The sequence below is a fragment of the Littorina saxatilis genome, linkage group LG11 (assembly GCF_037325665.1).
Source record: "Littorina saxatilis isolate snail1 linkage group LG11, US_GU_Lsax_2.0, whole genome shotgun sequence".
In the NCBI taxonomy this organism is placed as follows: domain Eukaryota; kingdom Metazoa; phylum Mollusca; class Gastropoda; order Littorinimorpha; family Littorinidae; genus Littorina; species Littorina saxatilis.
The window spans coordinates 24,610,953-24,628,093 of NC_090255.1; the positions used below are offsets into that span (position 1 = coordinate 24,610,953).

The 17,141-nt window shown below is 40.0% G+C and overlaps 1 protein-coding gene across 1 annotated transcript; it reads left to right on the forward strand.

Annotated features, from left to right (window-relative positions):
- Window positions 1-1,168: 1,168 nt before the first annotated feature.
- On the forward strand, window positions 1,169-13,535 carry LOC138980087 (clavesin-2-like). The gene is made up of 6 exons (XM_070352890.1): window positions 1,169-1,244; window positions 3,761-4,006; window positions 5,745-6,175; window positions 6,647-6,757; window positions 8,588-8,778; window positions 13,224-13,535. The coding sequence occupies exons 2-6, from the start codon at window positions 3,853-3,855 to the stop codon at window positions 13,333-13,335; spliced, it is 999 nt and encodes a 332-aa protein (XP_070208991.1). The 5' UTR covers window positions 1,169-1,244; window positions 3,761-3,852; the 3' UTR covers window positions 13,336-13,535.
- Window positions 13,536-17,141: the final 3,606 nt, after the last annotated feature.

Here is a 17,141-nt window from a genome sequence, read left to right on the forward strand (position 1 = left end):
GAACCATAGCACTTATATACTTTATTTTTATATTTCTAGTTAGTTCATCGTCCATTCTTACATAATACACAATTTCAAACTTCAATGATGAAAATTACGGAAGTTATGACGAGTTTAAGGAGAGCTTATCCACTACTCTCAAGTCCGACGATATCCGCCATTGACTAAACAGCGCGCTACCACTTTGGAGTGGACGCTACCTTGATCCATAGCACTTACATACTTTATTTGTGAAATTTTGTATTATGTAAGAATGGACGATGATCTAACAAGAAATATAAAAATAAAGTATGTAAGTGCTATGGATCAAGGTAGCGTCCACTCCAAAGTGGTAGCGCGCTGTTTAGTCAATGGCGGATATCGTCGGACTTGAGAGTAGTGCATAAGCTCTCCTTAAACTCGTCATAACTTCCGTAATTTTCATCATTGAAGTTTGAAATTTTGTAATATGTAAGAATGGACGATGAACTAACTAGAAATATAAAAATAAAGTATATAAGTGCTATGGTTCAAGGTAGCGCGTGCTGGTGCGTGCTCATAGGCGCCCCGGCCGCGGCGTAGTTTAGTCTGACCCTCACAAACACCTTGACGAATAGAGGATCATAAAGTGATACAGCTGTGAAAAATGTACGTTGAAAATAAAATGCTTTGCAATAATGCCCATCACGATCACGAAAACAAATGACGATCACGATCACCGACTTGATTTTTTGTCAGTCATCACGGATGCACGGGCAAAGTCCCATCACGATCACAGAAATGGAAATTTCGGCAATCACGGTCACAGAAAGGTCAAAAAACGCCAATCACGATCACGATTTTAAACCCTTTGGGGCCCTCCTCAAGTCTTCATAGCAATTTAAAGCAATGTTGCTCATTTGAACGCGTACTGGTCCGCGGTTATTTGCTCATAAATTATTATGATTTTCATTTTCAAGGGAGGTCAGCCTGATCATTTTTAAAGGGATGCAACTCTTGTTTGTCGTGAAGGGAGCCTGTTGTTACCTTTTCATAATGAGATTTAGGCATTTACCAAAAATATGCGAGGAATTTATTTTCTTTCTCTAACTAAAACATGCATCGAATTGAATATTACACAATCGTGACTGGTACAGTTTCACATTCATATTCGTGAAAATTTTGTCCTTGTAAATATTTGGATTTTTTAAGCAATGATTACTCCCGAAAAGTGTGTCTGCTGCGGCTCAAATTTTCTGGGTAAACACGGTAAATTTACATTTCAGGTAGGCCTTGCGAAGTAAATGGCTGTAGCATGTTGTACTCAATATATTCAGTTGAATGTTTAACTCTGCTAGTTTGTTTTTGAGCAGGTAAAAGACAGAATTACATGTTGCTTCTCTGTAGAAGGTTCGAAGGTTTCGGCGAAAAGTGGTAATGAGATGCATGCATGTACAATCCTTTTGTCTTTGCTGCGGTGTATCGTATGTCCGATTAAAGGTGAACGTAACGATTCTGATCAAATTCGTACTGGATGGATGTTTATAAATCTTCTTTCATTATCTGGCATTTCTGCTGCGCGATTTGACACATTATAGGTCTACTCATATGTTGAAATAACTGTATGGCCCGATTAACTATACGCGTGTGCACCTGTCTGATATATAATATATACATGTCATAAGGTTATATGCATCAGAATGGTATATTTCTTTTAACTATGCACACCATTATGTTGGCCCTTGTTTTCAAGAAAGCTGAGAAGCTGAGAAATTATGTTTGCCTGCATTATTTAGAGCTGTCATGAAGTATTTCTCTCTCTCTCTGTCCCTCACACACACACACACACATTCACACACGTACACACATGCACACTCACACATGCATGCACACATGCACTCACAAAATGTATACACACAGTCATACACATTCAGCTGTTGATATATGCCTAATTCAATTGGCTAGTAATCGTGTACAATATTATAAGTGGGGAAGAGAACAAAATTATACCACATTACTATACTGCAGTTTGATGACCAAAGAGGAAGTATTTCAGGATTACAAATTTAGAGCAGAACTCACAAGGGTTCATCTGTCATCACTGTGAGTCATTATGAATAGCTGTGAATGGTCATGCACTAAATTTATTCAGGGGGAACTTTACAGTCAGCTGTGCATATCTTCAGTCTAGGTCTTGTTGATATAGAGTTTGATATTGATCAGAAAAACAGTATAAGTCCATCCAATTTGACTTCTGCCTGGAGATACAGCGTATTACAGTGATAAGGTGAACTAAAAAATAAGTTTTAATATTCAGTCTATAGAACGAATCCTGCCTCTCACAGTAACGGTTACTAGTGTTATATTAAACAGTAGGTCAAACCGCACCTGAAACACAGTAGTGTGATTGAATTTCATATGTGTAACCAAATTGCTATTTTATTTGTGGTGGTTTGAGATTTTTTTCCTTAAATTAAAAATATTCTAGAATATGATATATATAATGACAGGACTCTATGATCAAACATAACGCTGCAGAAGTGGACTTGTTCAAGCTGCATATTTATAGGGCGGGGTAAAAACTCAGTTGGTAGCGGAGCTGGCTTCAAAACCAGTTGTCGCTATCAGCGTAGCTAGGTTCGATCCCCACGTTTGGCGAGGGATTTATTTCCCAGAGTCAACTTTGTGCAGACTCTTGTCAATGGCCGAACACCCCGGTGTACACGCATTCTCACGATAAAGAACCCAAGTTCACAGCGAATCATAGATTCACGCATGCAGGAAAAGGAAAAAAACAGGGCAGCGCCGTATACCGTATGGCAGCTCATGTTCGCCAGTGAGAAAGGTGCCCGAATTTCCATGAGGGTAACCAGTCACAGGATTAAATGAAATCTTATCGCATCTTCAGACCTGTTTACCCTTACGATTTTGGCGTAATTTATTACGATTTTCTGCAAAAAATGCGCCATTCCGCTATCCGTGTCAAGACTACAATTTTCATAAATAAAAAAATTTTAAATTTTTTTTTTATTTTTTATTTTTTATTTTTTTATCAATTCACATGTTTGGCATTGTTTTTCTCAATGGCAAAATGGGGTGAAAAAGCACAGGACTGACCAGAGATCATGTCTGTCTGATGAGACACTGGAGAGCCTTATTCTAGTGGTGAAGTCTCGCCCTCACTCATTCGGCAAGCGCAAGTACAGTAGAGAAGTGCTTGACACACTGAAAAAGGCCTACTACGAGCAAAAGAAAAAGAATCAGTGATGCATGTGCTTTTGATGTGATCTTCTTTGAAATTATGATGACTACAAAAACTGACTGATGTGTTTTGTTTGTAAATGATGGATATATGTGCATGATTGCGTTTCGCAGACACAGTTGTCATGTGCCGCGGCGTTGTAATTGGCGACGAATGCTGGATGATTACTATTTTTGTGCCAGGATTACTATTTTTGGGGCTGAGCATTACTCCAAAACACTTATGGGGGTAAACAGGTCTGCATCTTATCTTAATCTTATCTTATAGGTCTACCCAGGAAATCAGAACTATGCCACTGATTGAGTCATACTTGCACTTATATGCACATACTCATTCAGATGAGGCTCATCGTTAAACTGTTGATGATTTTAGGTCAGGCTTAACTTAGTAATACGGTGTATATGTACACGCAATAAATGCAAAGTCATACAGAGTAACTGCATGATCAGTAAGTGTTACAGTTGCATGAATATATGAAAACACAAGCTGCATGCTGCAATTATAATCATTTGTACAAGAGAAAAAATCTGTGTGTTTCAGGACTTCCTATAGTGATGCTACTGCGGAAACAAGCACCAAAGCCTGAAGGTGCATGCGTGTGTTCATAGGAGTGTGTGCATGTGTGCACGCACATGCACACACACAAGAACAAGATGGCAGAGTACGGATGGGGGATCACTGAGCCTCTAGCGAACAGAGCACGCAACGAACTCAATGAGGTTCCGGAAGAGCGATCTTCTGCCATTGCTGCTGTTCGTGCTCAAATGGAAACTCGGCCTGACATTGGTATGATATTAATTGTTTACGTTTACTCCAGGGGCTCACATCCATGAGAGGTGACATAGGACAAATGTCCTGGACAATGCAAAAGTGATGGGACATTTGTCCTGAACAAAAATAAATCAATAGGAAATTTTTTGTTCGCAACAAAACGTAAATTTAATTAAACTTGACTAGTGTCCTGTCACAAACGTAACAGAACAAATGAAATAATTTTCTTGGCAAAAAGGTAACTGAAAAAATCTACGGGAGGGGGTAACGTCTTTCTTCGGCGCCGAATTTTCACTTTCTAGAGCTACGGTTTCATCTGCCTCTGGCTGCTCAGAGGCCAGAGGGAGATCAGTTTCAGTGGTACTAGCCGCTGATGAGGGCAGAGATTTGAAGTACAAACGCTTCTGGCCTTTTTCTGGCATCAATTTTCTTTTCGGTGGCATGTTGCTTTTTCGGAAAAAAAACTCGAATGGAGGCAACTGTCAACTGGCTTGGAGCATTCAGAGTTGCGACCCTTGCAAAGTTTCCTAAAGTTTCATCTGCTTGGAGAGACACATCGCTTCGCAAAACATCGATAAAATACCAAATCAAACTACTGTAAATTGAAAAGTACTGACAATGTCCGGATCAAATGAAAACATAATCGGACAATGACCACTTTGTGACAAAAACAATCGGACATATGTCCTCTTGCATGAAAAATGTTTAGGACATTTGGAAAACATATCCGTGTATGTTCGATGTCCGACATGGATGTGAACCCTTGTTACTCTATTCTTTTCTTACTGCTTCTATACCGTTTTGAGGCAGTTTTCTGTTTAGGTTTGTTTCTGTTTTACTGATCTGTTTTTGTTTTGTATAGTAGCTGCTCAGTAGTGAGAACTAAAAAGAGAGCCTGATTTGATTTTTGTGTGTTCTAAAGAATGACAATTAATTATTTTTGCATCATTTGACACTGTGTATTACTTTTGGAGACACATACTGATTAAGATGTTACCAGTCCTCATGATTCCACTATTTTTCTGTAATCTTCACCATAATTATTATATTATGTACATTCTGCCCTTGTTGATACAGATAATAGACGTTTTCCGGGAATAACGATTTTCAGCGGTCTTGAGCAGTAATAAGGTCGGCCCCTGTACCGAAGTCAGGTTTTTCACAACATCCAGAACGTGTTCCACGCTTCCAATCGGCTCTATCCTGCGATCGGGATGAGCAACTGACTGTGATGTGTATGCTATGTGGCATGCACTAGATATGCTACCATTTTCTTTTGAAAATATAATCATCGGAGCCACGTATCGCTACAGATGGCTTGCTGATCACTGGAAGTGTTCACTAAAGCACGTGTGTTTTCCTAAACTCACATGACCTCAAGCCAAACCCACGTGACCTCAATCAAAATACATGATATGTGCTACTTTACATGCAGTCCTTTCCACAACAAATTCTGAACTCTAATGAACTCGTTAACGCTGATTTTTGAAAGAAAAGGGTATTATATTGTGCGTGCTGCAAGGTATACACATGTATCAGAGTTGGTTGTTCGTCCTGATCGCAGGATACAGCCCATTGGAGGCATGGAAGCTAGGTGCTCAGGATGTTGTGCAAAACCTGTCTGCGGTATAGGGGCTCCTACTCCTCAATCGCTGATAATCATGACAGTTATTTTCAAAAATCGTTTATTTAGAAATAATTATGTGAAATAAATTTGTGTTCTTATTTGTTTAACGTTTGAATTGATTTTCAGAATACCTGCGCTCTGATGATGCCTTCATTCTCAGATTCCTTCGAGCTCGGAAGTTCAACGTTGATGAAGCCTTTCGCCTTTTCACACGGTACTTCGAATATCGTCAGACCAACAAGAATCTCTTCAAGAAGTTCCAGGCTTCTGAGCCTGGTATCAAAGACGCTCTGCTAGACGGCCTACCCGGGGTGTTACCTGGCACGGACCACCGCGGCAGGCGAATCATTGTGCTGTATTCTGCTAACTGGGATAACACTCGCTACGGCTTAGCTGCCATCTATCGTGCTATTCTTCTGACGCTGGAAAAACTGATAGACGATGAGGCGGCACAGATTAACGGATTTCTTGTGGTGGTTGACTGGAGCGAGTTCACCTTCAAACAATCCTCCTGGCTTAACCCCCGCGTCCTCAAGTTGATGATTGAAGGATTGCAGGTGAGAAGACAATCAAAGCAAAAGTACAAGAAGAACAAGGTTTTTTTTCTTTCGTGTTACACTTACAGTAGTACCCCCCTTTTGAGACCCCCCCCCTCCCCTCCACCCAAAAAGAGAGAAAAAAACACCCTGAGAAACTCACTTTGTCAAACAGAGTGAGTCTTATACTTGAGCTAAATGTACAAATATATATTGCGGACATAAAATCAGAGCGAGAAGGGTCTAAAAAAAAAAGAGGGGGGGGGGGGACGAAACTTGTGTGAGTGTGTTTGTTTGTGTGTGAGTCTGTCTGTGTTGGGGGAGGGGGGGGGGGGGGGGTCTTTAAAAGGTGGTTTGACTGTACTTTTGTTGTGTTGTAGATGCAAGGAAATGATGAGAAACGCTAAGTGTGATTGTATTGGTTTAACTTGACAAATCTTTTTTTTAAATCGAGTTGATTTTTGATATTGTCATTCTTTATTTTAAACACAGGACTGTTTCCCTGCTCGATTCACAGCGATCCACTTTGTGAATCAGCCTTGGTACATCGAGGCCATCTTCAAGATGCTCCGACCTTTCCTCAAGGAGAAAAATCGTAACAAGGTAGGCTTGCGATCTATTTTGCGCAAACAGTTTAGCAAACCTTCAGAATTTTTGTTCATATTGAGCTACAGACAGTTATCATCTTGAAAATATCCAGCTTGTTTGCAGGGCGAGCACATTTGTTGCAGTGCTTATACGCACATGACAATTTGGCAGTGTGTGTATTAATCACTTCTCTGTAGACATGCGAAGTCATGAATTCTTTGGACACAAGTGAACAATCCTATGATGAGTTTTAAAACCTTTTTCGGATCATAGTGTAACATCTGAACAAATACCTGTAACAATCCAAAATTGTACTCAAAGTACGTCTAGTATGTTGGCAAAATATTCCGAAAGGTTCAGAGCAATCCTACTAGTCGTTGTTGAAATACATGCTCTTTTTGTTCGGATACCCCTCAAAATTGACCCCTAAACTCCTGATTTTGACCGCTTGTGCGATAATAGGATAATAGGATGATATGATTCATATAGTCCTGTGAGGTTACCCTCATGGAAATTCGGGCTGCTTTCTCCCTGGGGAAAGCAAGCTGCCATACAGTATACGGCGCTACCCTTTTTTTTTTCTTCATGCATGCGTGTATTCATGTTTCCAAGCCCAGAGACTTTTGCTGTGAACTTGGGTTCTTTATCGTGCGCATACGTGCACACGGGGGTGTTCGGACACCGAGGAGAGTCTGCACAAAGTTGACTCTGGGAAATAAATCCCTCACCGAACGTGGGGATCGAACCCACGCCGATAGGGACAACTGGTTTTGAAGCCAGCGCCGCTACCCACTGAGTTATTTCCCCGCTAGACACCTGCATCAATACGAATAGCATAGCACATGAAATACGTAAGGGGTTATAGCCAAACAAAAAACATGTTCTGGGTAAATAATTGATTCGACTTTCTCCTCATATGTAAACGTTGCAAAGTTTACCCTATTGTGATTTTTAGCAGGGGCTCACATCCACGTCGGACATACACGGATATTTTTTACAAATGTCCTATACATTTTTCATGCAAGAGGACATATGTCCTATAGTTTTTGTCACAAAGTGGTCATTGTCCGATTATGCTTTCATTTGATCCGGACATTGTCAGTACTTTTCAACTTACAGTAGTTTGATTTGCTACCTGGAGGGGCCAAAGGTTGACATTCAAAAGAAACAGTGGGTATTCAAAAGAAACAGTGGGTGGTGAAGGTTGTGGAAATGTGGGCATCCACCAGAAAGAGAAAGGAACAATCACAGTGAATTGTCATCATTAGCTCAGAGACAGAACAACACGTTATTATTACTTTGACTTTGAGTTTGATTTGTTCTGTTACCTTTTTGCCAAGAAAATTATTTTATTTGTTCTGTTACCTTTGTAACAAGAAACTAGTCACGTTTAATTAAATTTACGTTTTGTTTCGAAAAAAAAGTCCTATTGATTTATTTTTGTTCAGGACAAATGTCCTATCACTTTTGCATTGTCCAGGACATTTGTCCTATGCCACCTCTCATGGATGTGAACCCCTGTTTTAGTCGATTTTTAATTGGTCCTTTCTATTTTTGTACAGTCGATTTTGAGGGTACCCTTATTTGACAGCGGTGACGTGATCCGTGTAAAAGAAATCTTTAATTCAAAAGATGATCCAGATAGTCAAGTGTCGAACGGCCTTAACTGGCACAGGAAGTTTGAATGAAATGACACAGGACTTAATGCTTTAATTTGAGTGCGAAATTTGTTGTAATAATTTTTGGGCAAAGTTTATATTAAACATGTGTTTATACAAGCTTGCTATGATGGATCTGCGCTGTCACTTTTATTTATTGTTCCATGTTCCATGTTCCATGTTCCAGATTGTGATGCATGGTATCAACTTGATGACACTGCACCAGCAGATTCGGAAGGAGGCCTTGCCCGCTGAGCTAGGCGGCACCCAGGCCCCCTACAACAACCAGTCATGGGCACGTACGTTGCTAGGCGACGAGACTTTCAGTTTCGGCCACCAGCATATCTACTGGCCCAGTCGCACACCACCTCCTCACAAGTGAGTCTTGTTTGTTTTTAACGGTACAGTAGAACAGTCCTTTTAAGACCTCCAAACATCTGAGAAAATCATGTCTTAAAAAGGAAGGAGTCTACAGAGGTATATGCAGACCTGGGAACCCATACGGTATCGCCGTATTTTGAACGCCTGATTGTCTAAAATACGATCAGTACGGTCGGTGGAAAAAAAGTACGACGAGAACAATTCCTGGACTACTTTTCTTTACAAACGCATCCCTCTCATTGCTGTATGTCACACGCATTCCTTCTTTGCCACTACTAAAGCAAACGTGTGCAAGATTGTATGTTACACTCTTTGATGCTGAAATTAATTATTTTGATTGTGCATTTATTTCTGAAAAATTTTACCTTCACATACTTTCAGTCACTACCTCAAACACTTATGTTTTCAGTATTCATTTCAAGTGATCACGAGCGTAGAAAACTGGGTATCAAAGCGTTGTTACATTTTGTTGTGCATTCTGAATAGTGTGCCAACAGGCCTTGGTCAGTCAACAGACCTGCCTACACTACACATTGAGCGTACAGTCGAACCCACTTAAAACGAACACGCTAGTTACGAATTTTGACTTATAACGAATTAGTTTTAAGTTCCCAACTGAATACCTCTTTCTTCATGCTTAAAAAAAATGCTTAAAACGAATTCTTTATAACGAATTTACGCTTATAACGAGCACTTTTTGGATTCCCAAGCATGCATAATGTCTGTAATTTACTCACGCTTATGACGAAATCTTTAAACTCGTCCCGAGATCGACATATCATGGGAATTTGAGAAGTTTGAATACATGTGTCAAAGTCTTCCCTTGCGTCGACTGCTTGAACCATTGCTCAACCGATCACTGAATAAAGTTAAACTGATTACACTGTACTCACAAAACAATTTCAAATTTAGAATCAAAGTGATTGATAGCTCAGACACTGAACATGAATGACTGACTGACGTTTATTTCCTTCGCGAATACCAAAAACGAAACATCGAACGGAAGCCATTGCCAAAAAATATAGATGCCAGAGTGGTTTCCCTTGGACAAGGGAAACCACACTCTCAACGTTTGCGTTCGCCGGTTCGCGATAGTTTATCAGTCAGTCAGTGCTTTCGATTTGGATTTGAACATCATGTTGCAACAAAAAAACAAAAAACTAAATTGGCCAAGGTTTGCTACCCGTCGCCAAGGTAAGTGATTCCGGACAAATGATAGGAACACCGCGAATGTGGACAGTGTCAGTGTGTGCGCGTGTGTGTGACCAAAAACGTAACATCTGTGTGCTCACTCTCACTCAAACTCAACAATCATCACTCAACATGAGACACACATGAACATGTACCTGAATATGTCACTTTATTGTCTAAACATGAAGCAGCATGAAAGTTGCGAAAGAAACAAATTGAAACACCATAAAATGTACAAGACTTAAAAAAAAAAATAAAAAAATAAAAAAAAAATCGATCAATTTTCTTAATACGAATTTTGGTTAAGACGAACTTTTTTTCCGATCCCCAGTGATTCGTCTTAAGCGAGTTCGACTGTAGTAAACTACGATTTTGGTCCCCAAACTACGCAACTACGCATGCTTGTCTTATACTACGCAAACGTTTCGTTTCGACTACACATTTTGACATTTTAAATACGCAAAAACGCGAGCGAGTTCCGATCCGTAATTTGTACTAACCGGTTGTGTACTGCGTGCAAAACATGCCCGGCACCCGCGAGAGTAGCGTAGTCAGTTGGTCTTGCTGCTGTTATTACAACTATCGCGGGCGTTTCAGCACATACTTTTCTGAACGCGGTCACTTCGTAGCTCATTCTTTCTGGAGGGAAAAAAATGGCTACAGCGACGAACACGGATTCAGAATACTTTGGCGATCAACCGCCACCGAGCAAATAAAAGAAGCTTGGTCAAACTCCCAGCCAGACTTTTCTGCCAAAGTACCATGAGGAGCATCCATGCCTAGTTTCGTCGAGAAAAGGGAAGCATTTTGCCCACTGCACTGTGTGCAAGACGGATTTTTCAGTGAAGCACAGTGGGCTTTACGACTGTGTAACCGCCACAAGAAAAGAACTTCCCATCAGGAATTCGAGAAATCCCGACCAAAGCAGAGGAAATTGGACTGTTTTGTGAAGAAACCCGTGCCAGGGAAAGAAGACCAAGACAAGCTCACTTTTGAGAGATCGGTAACCAGATCAGAGGCAATGATCTGCCATGTTATAGCCGACGCAAACCTGCCCTTCATGTTGATACACATACTCCCAGTCCCTCCTTTTTGTGACTTGATGTTCTCAGATTGTTCTAGGTCTTGAATAGGGGGTCTCACTGTATATTGAACTGCATACCCCTCAACATAGCTTTTTTTTTTAACAAATGTTCCAAACTAGTTAATAAATGTTTTCTTAACAAATAAACTTAATGCTTTGTTTGTATTTGTATGAGGAGTATTGTTCACATTGTAATAGTTTTGTTTGGAGTGTTGAGTGTTTGTTTTAGTACGGTATAAGTAACTGTTCTGTTTTGCGGTTTGGGTTGATCAAATTGAAATACTACACATTCACCTGCCAAACTACACATTTGCCTTATTTTCACACCCAAAACTACACATGGTACATTTCAGGGGTAGGCAGGTCTGAGTCAATCACGTTTTATCTGTGTACTAAGTGTTTGACGGAAAAAGAATAACACCAACCCCGTTCTCCTGTATATAACTGAAAGCCACATTTTCTTTTTCATTCAATTTCTGTTTTCAAAAGCTTCGTCAACTTTACACTTACACGACAAGCTTCATTTACCAAGCTTCAATTAAGAACCCTGAATACGAAAGGTCAAAACAAAACAATAGGTACTACTTTCACTATCGTCGTCTGCCAACGAATACACTTATTTTTCTGAATATACTCCAAGTTTGTTTGAGAATACTCCAAGTAGCAACAGAGGTTCACAGGTCTGTATATGAACAGAAAACAGGGCCTTACAAGGGAGGGAGTCTTAAAATGGGGGGTCTTAAAATGGGGGATCTTAAAATGGGGTGTCTTAAAATGGGGGTTCCACTGTACATGTTTGCGCCAAACTGAGAGTTCTGGTATTCTAGCAGTTAGTTGCTATTTTGGAATACATACAGTCAAACCTGCCCTGCACAGGTAACCACCTCTCGACGTGGTAACCACAGGTAACCACCTGCCCACAACGTCCATCCCATGTGATACTCAGCAAGTTGTTGTTAATTCTTTTCATAGTTACCACCTGTGTATAACAACCACTATTTGGTCGGTCCCTTTGCTGGTTTTCTTCTTCTTCGTTCGTGGGCTGAAACTCCCACGGCTTTTATGTGTATAACCGTTTTTACCCTGCCATTTAGGCAGCCTGCATACACCGCTTCCGCTGGCCTTTGGTGGTTGTAATCAACAGGTTTGACTGAAATCATCAAGCAGCCAATCAGTAGACCGGCACGGTTGGCCTAGTGGTAAGGCGTCTGCCCCGTGATCGGGAGGTCGTGGGTTCGAACCCCGGCCGGGTCATACCTAAGACTTTAAAATTGGCAATCTATAGTGGCGGCTCCGCCTTGCGTCTGGCATTATGGGGTTAGTGCTAGGACTGGTTGGTCCGATGTCAGAATAATGTGACTGGGTGAGACATGAAGCCTGTGCTGCGACTTCTGTCTTGTGTGTGGCGCACGTTATATGTCAAAGCAGCACCGCCCTGATATGGCCCTTCGTGGTCGGCTGGGCGTTAAGCAAACAAACAAACTAACCAGCCAATCAGTCCTACAGGTTTTGATTTCGTTCGTCAGACTTTCTTTTCAGTGGTACTACGCTTTCATTGCGCCTTTGAATTATTGGTGCATGTAACCAAATTACCTTTTTTTGTCAAATACAATTAATGGAATCCCCTTTTTCAGACATGCACCAACCATTCAAACTAAGCTGCAATGACAACGTAATACCACTGAAAAGAAAATCTGACTTAACGACATCAAAACCGTTTATATTTAATTTATATGTATATGAATCATGAATAGAATGACGAGTTTTTAACATCCAAAATCAGAGAGAATCTTAAACAAATGAAGCAGAGCGCTGATTAGAGATATTTAAAAACAAAGGGAAGTAAGCACTCTAAATGCATGCAACATGTGTAATAGAGTAAGTAAGAGTTTGAAAATGAGGATGAAAGTCGCTTGTTCATTTCAATGCTTGTTATTCTCTCAGGTGCCAGGAGACTGGTTCCGAATAACTCTCACTTACTCTATTACACATGTCGTAATCATTTAGAGCGCTTACTTCCCTTTGTTTCTCAGATTCAAGATCATAATTTTGTGAAGACATTTTTGTAAGTTCCTTGCAGTTAATGTTTTGAATATCATAAACACGGATTTTATCTCAGGGCAGAGGCTCCTGTCATATTCACTTTGTCTTTTGCTTTGTTTTCCAGGCCTGCTGCAAGTCGATCGGAGACTTTTCCCTCGGACCAGTTTTCCCACCGGGAAACAGACCCCATGCAGAAAGGAACGTACTTGGACGAGGAGTTTTTCCTTATAGACTAGTGGTAGATATACGCTGAAAACTGATGCTGCTGCACACAGCTGCACACCTGAGACGCGTGAATGTAGCTTTTTATACCTTGATCACTGAACCTGAGTGCTTTAAATTCACCCACATTTCTTTGTGTACAGTGGAACCCCCCTTTTAAGACCTTCACAAATCTGTGAAAATCAGGTCTTAAAAAGGAGGGAGTCTTAAAAGGGGGGAACATTTACAGAGGTAATGAACAGAAAATCTAAGAAAACAAGGTCTTAAAAAGGAGGGAGTCTTAAATTGGGGGGTCTTAAAAGGGGGGTTCCACTGTACAGTGAAGCCTCTGTTTTGAGACCTCCAAAATCTGAGAAATGATTATTATTATTTTGTTAATTTTTTTTTTTTTAAACACGTTTTTAAATCTTTTTGGTAATCTGAGAAAATTACGTCTTGTAATAATAAAAGGAATCTCAAAATAGAGGTACATGTATAGACTGTCTGAAGAGAAATCTTGGGAATCGAGGAACCGGACGGGGTTCTAAAACAGCTAGGGTCTTAAAAGAGAGGTTTCACTGTATTTGCACTTGCGTGTGTGTGTCCCACGTTGACAGTCAGACTGGAACCCCCCCGCGGGTTAGGGGGAAGGATTTACCCCTCCCTGGTCCCCCCGCGGGTTAGGGGGAAGAATTTACCCGATGCTCCCCAGCATGTCGTAAGAGGCGACTAACGGATTCTGTTTCTCTTACCCTTGTTAAGTGTTTCTTGTATAGAATTTAGTCCATTTTTGAAAAGATTTTAGTCAAGCAGTATGTAAGAAATGTTAAGTCCTTTGTACTGGAAACTTGCATTCTCCCAGTAAGGTCATACAGTACTACGTTGCAAGCCCCTGGAGCAAATTTTTGATTTGTGCTTTTGTGAACAAGAAACAATTGACAAGTGGCTCTATCCCATCTCCCCCCTTTCCACGTCGCGATATAACCTTCGTGGTTGAAAACGACGTTAAACACCAAATAAAGAAAGAAATAAAGAAAATCAGACTGGACGTCACTGCCTTTTTGTGAGTATAACATAAATGTACGTTGGAAGAGATGGTTACCCTTGGAAAAAAATTGAAATATGTTCAGTGGCACCTGCTATGTAAGGCCACCTTCAATGAGAGGACACCTTTGAAGAAGAGACCTTTTTGTTGCATTAGGCCAAAAGCAAAATTAAATGGTTTGATTCCACAACCGACCCTACTGACCCTAGAACTTTTTTTGACCTTCCAAAAAATAAATTAAATACAAAATGACAAAACCCGGGTTTGCAGACTTTTATAAGGAATGTTGCTCTTCTCCAACGCCCACGGGATGCTTGCGTAATTTCTGGCCAATACTAAGCCACATTGCTACTGTGTAAATAAAAAAAACACTTAAATTAAAAGATATAAAGTAACTGACCTAGGGACCCTAATATTTTTGGCTTTGTCATCAGAAACAGACATTTTATTTTGTTTGTCTTAGGCCTAAAAAAAATAAGGTGTGGTTACGGTAACCCGACCTACCCTATTTTTAGGGGCCGACCCTATAACTTTTTATTACATTTGTCAAAAAAAAAAAAGAAAATTAAAACAAGAAAACGAGTGCAAAAAACGCAGTGAAAGCGAAAGCGCTCGAGTCGTCATGCAGACGACAGATGATGCAAGGGAAATAACTCCTTCTACTAAAAAGGCACAACAGACGCTTGCCATGACAAAAATGGCGGCATCTTCTTCAGTTGCGAGTGCTACACGCTTGGTTGCTCTGCTATTAAGAAAAAAAAGTTTAAAAAAAAAAAGTGATTGCCTACCTTCCTACCCTATTTGTTTTGGCTATGTTACCTTAACCACACCTATGTTTTTTGTTGGCCTTATCCTTTTTTAATTAATATACCTGCTTTGAAAGGATCGACACCTGCGATGTAAGGGATGCTCCAGGCTGATCCAAAGCATAATGTTCCTTATCCACAGGTACCACTGTGTAATTTTGCATTTATTTATCTATTTTTTTAACAGGAAAAAATAATGTTGATTTGAAATGATGTTGAAATGTGGAGTTTGTGAAAGTATGAGTACTGGTGACTTAAACTAAAGTAGTTTTGTGCAGTACACATAATCTTGAACTTTTGGTTTCCCCAGGACATAGAGTGAGTTAATGTTATAATCATCCAGTAGGTCAATCATTCCGTTTTTAGATGACCATTGCATGTGCATAGGAGCAAGTATGGCCAATACAGTGTTTGCATGTTTTTAACATGAAATTTCCATTATTTTACCAGTTTTGATGTGAAAATACTCAAAACGAAATTGCCTGCTGGCCAGTCCAAGAAGTTGTGATTGCCGCTGATAGTTTTTGTGCATCAAAATTGCAACTTTTGCTGTGTTATTACAGTTTAATTGACTGTTTGCTGTGCTTTAGTGACTGGGTTTTGTGGGATGTTACGTAACAAAACACTTAAATTGCCTGATCACTGGGATCAACCACCTGTTGGAAAGACCAAATGTTCAGGTAAACAACTCTGTTTGATTAGCATTATATAAACACAGGTTAACAATTAATGAGGGTGAAGGTTTCTGCTGCAATTTTGTTGTTTTGTTTTTGATTCTGTATCAAAACAGATCTGATTAAGACTGAAGTATGAAGTTAAGAAAACAGAATGAGGTTTGTTTGTGCGGCCACTCAGCAAACATACATTTGTTCTAAAAAATAATTCTCATGTTCGTTCATTGATTATTGTCCTTATTTGAAAGTTTCAGGGTAGAAGTGTGTATTTGTAATACTGTAGCAGATCGAGGTGTCATAGATTTAACCCTTAATATTTTATTGAGTTCTTACCGCAAGGAACGCAGGGTTACATGTGAAGTTATACAAGTTTATGGTCACAAACCTTGTACACAGTGAAAAAGGACAAATCATTTTTATTTCATTTTCATGTTCTTCTCATTTTCATTACTTTATTGTCTCATTGCTGGGAAATTCTTGTTGCTGTTCCCAGTGGAAGGCTAGCAACAACAGAGTCGCGCTTCCCATGTGTTTGCTTGTTTATGTCGCAGTAATCATCTAACTGAGGTGGCCTGTCTTGACAGGTATACTTTAGTAAAGATAATACAGTGGAACCCCCCTTTTAAGACCTCCAAAAATCTGAGAAAATCAGGTCTTATAAAAGGGGGGGGGGGGGGGGGGGGGGGAGTCTTAAAATGGGGGTAAATTTACAGAGGTTATGAACAGAAAATCTGAGAAAACAAGGTCTTAAAAAGGGGGAGTCTTAAATCGGGGGGTCTTAAAAGGGGGGTTCCACTGTAGAGCAATTAGGTTATTAGGCTTGCTATATCTGCATTTTGCAAATTGTTAACATTCGTGAATTATTAATCAAATACTGGGTTGCAGTATAATCAAATGTTGGCTAAAAACATGATGATAAATATCAGCTTGAAGCATTTTTGTGGGCGTTATAAATAATATAACTTCATGGTTGGCAGTGATACTAATAAAAAGCAGATTTGACCTACCCTAGCAAAATCAATGTGGAAATAAACAGTCTAAAAATTGAATAATAAATTGTACCTACGTATTCTTCATAAGACAAAACTTTGAAAAGGAATACTGGTCCGTTACAATGATCTAAGAAAACTGTTGTTGCCACTTGTGAGGGTGGGGGGGGGGGGGGGGGGGGGGGGGGTTCTGTGCTTAGAGTGGTACGACTTTGATTTCTTGTGCGTTACGCTCTTTTTTTTTTCTCCTCAGATAACAACTGCCATGGCAGCCGTTTAAAAAAAAAAAAAGGAAAACAAGAGGCGAAGCCATCAAGGCTCACGTAA

Excerpts from the sequence above, each read along its gene's own strand:
- LOC138980087 (XM_070352890.1), top strand. The coding sequence starts at position 3,853 with ATGCACACACACAAGAACAAGATGGCAGAGTACGGATGGGGGATCACT. Across the intron at positions 6,176-6,646 it reads TGATGATTGAAGGATTGCAG|GACTGTTTCCCTGCTCGATT; the intron begins GTGAGAAGACAA and ends TTTTAAACACAG. Across the intron at positions 8,779-13,223 it reads CGCACACCACCTCCTCACAA|GCCTGCTGCAAGTCGATCGG; the intron begins GTGAGTCTTGTT and ends TTTGTTTTCCAG.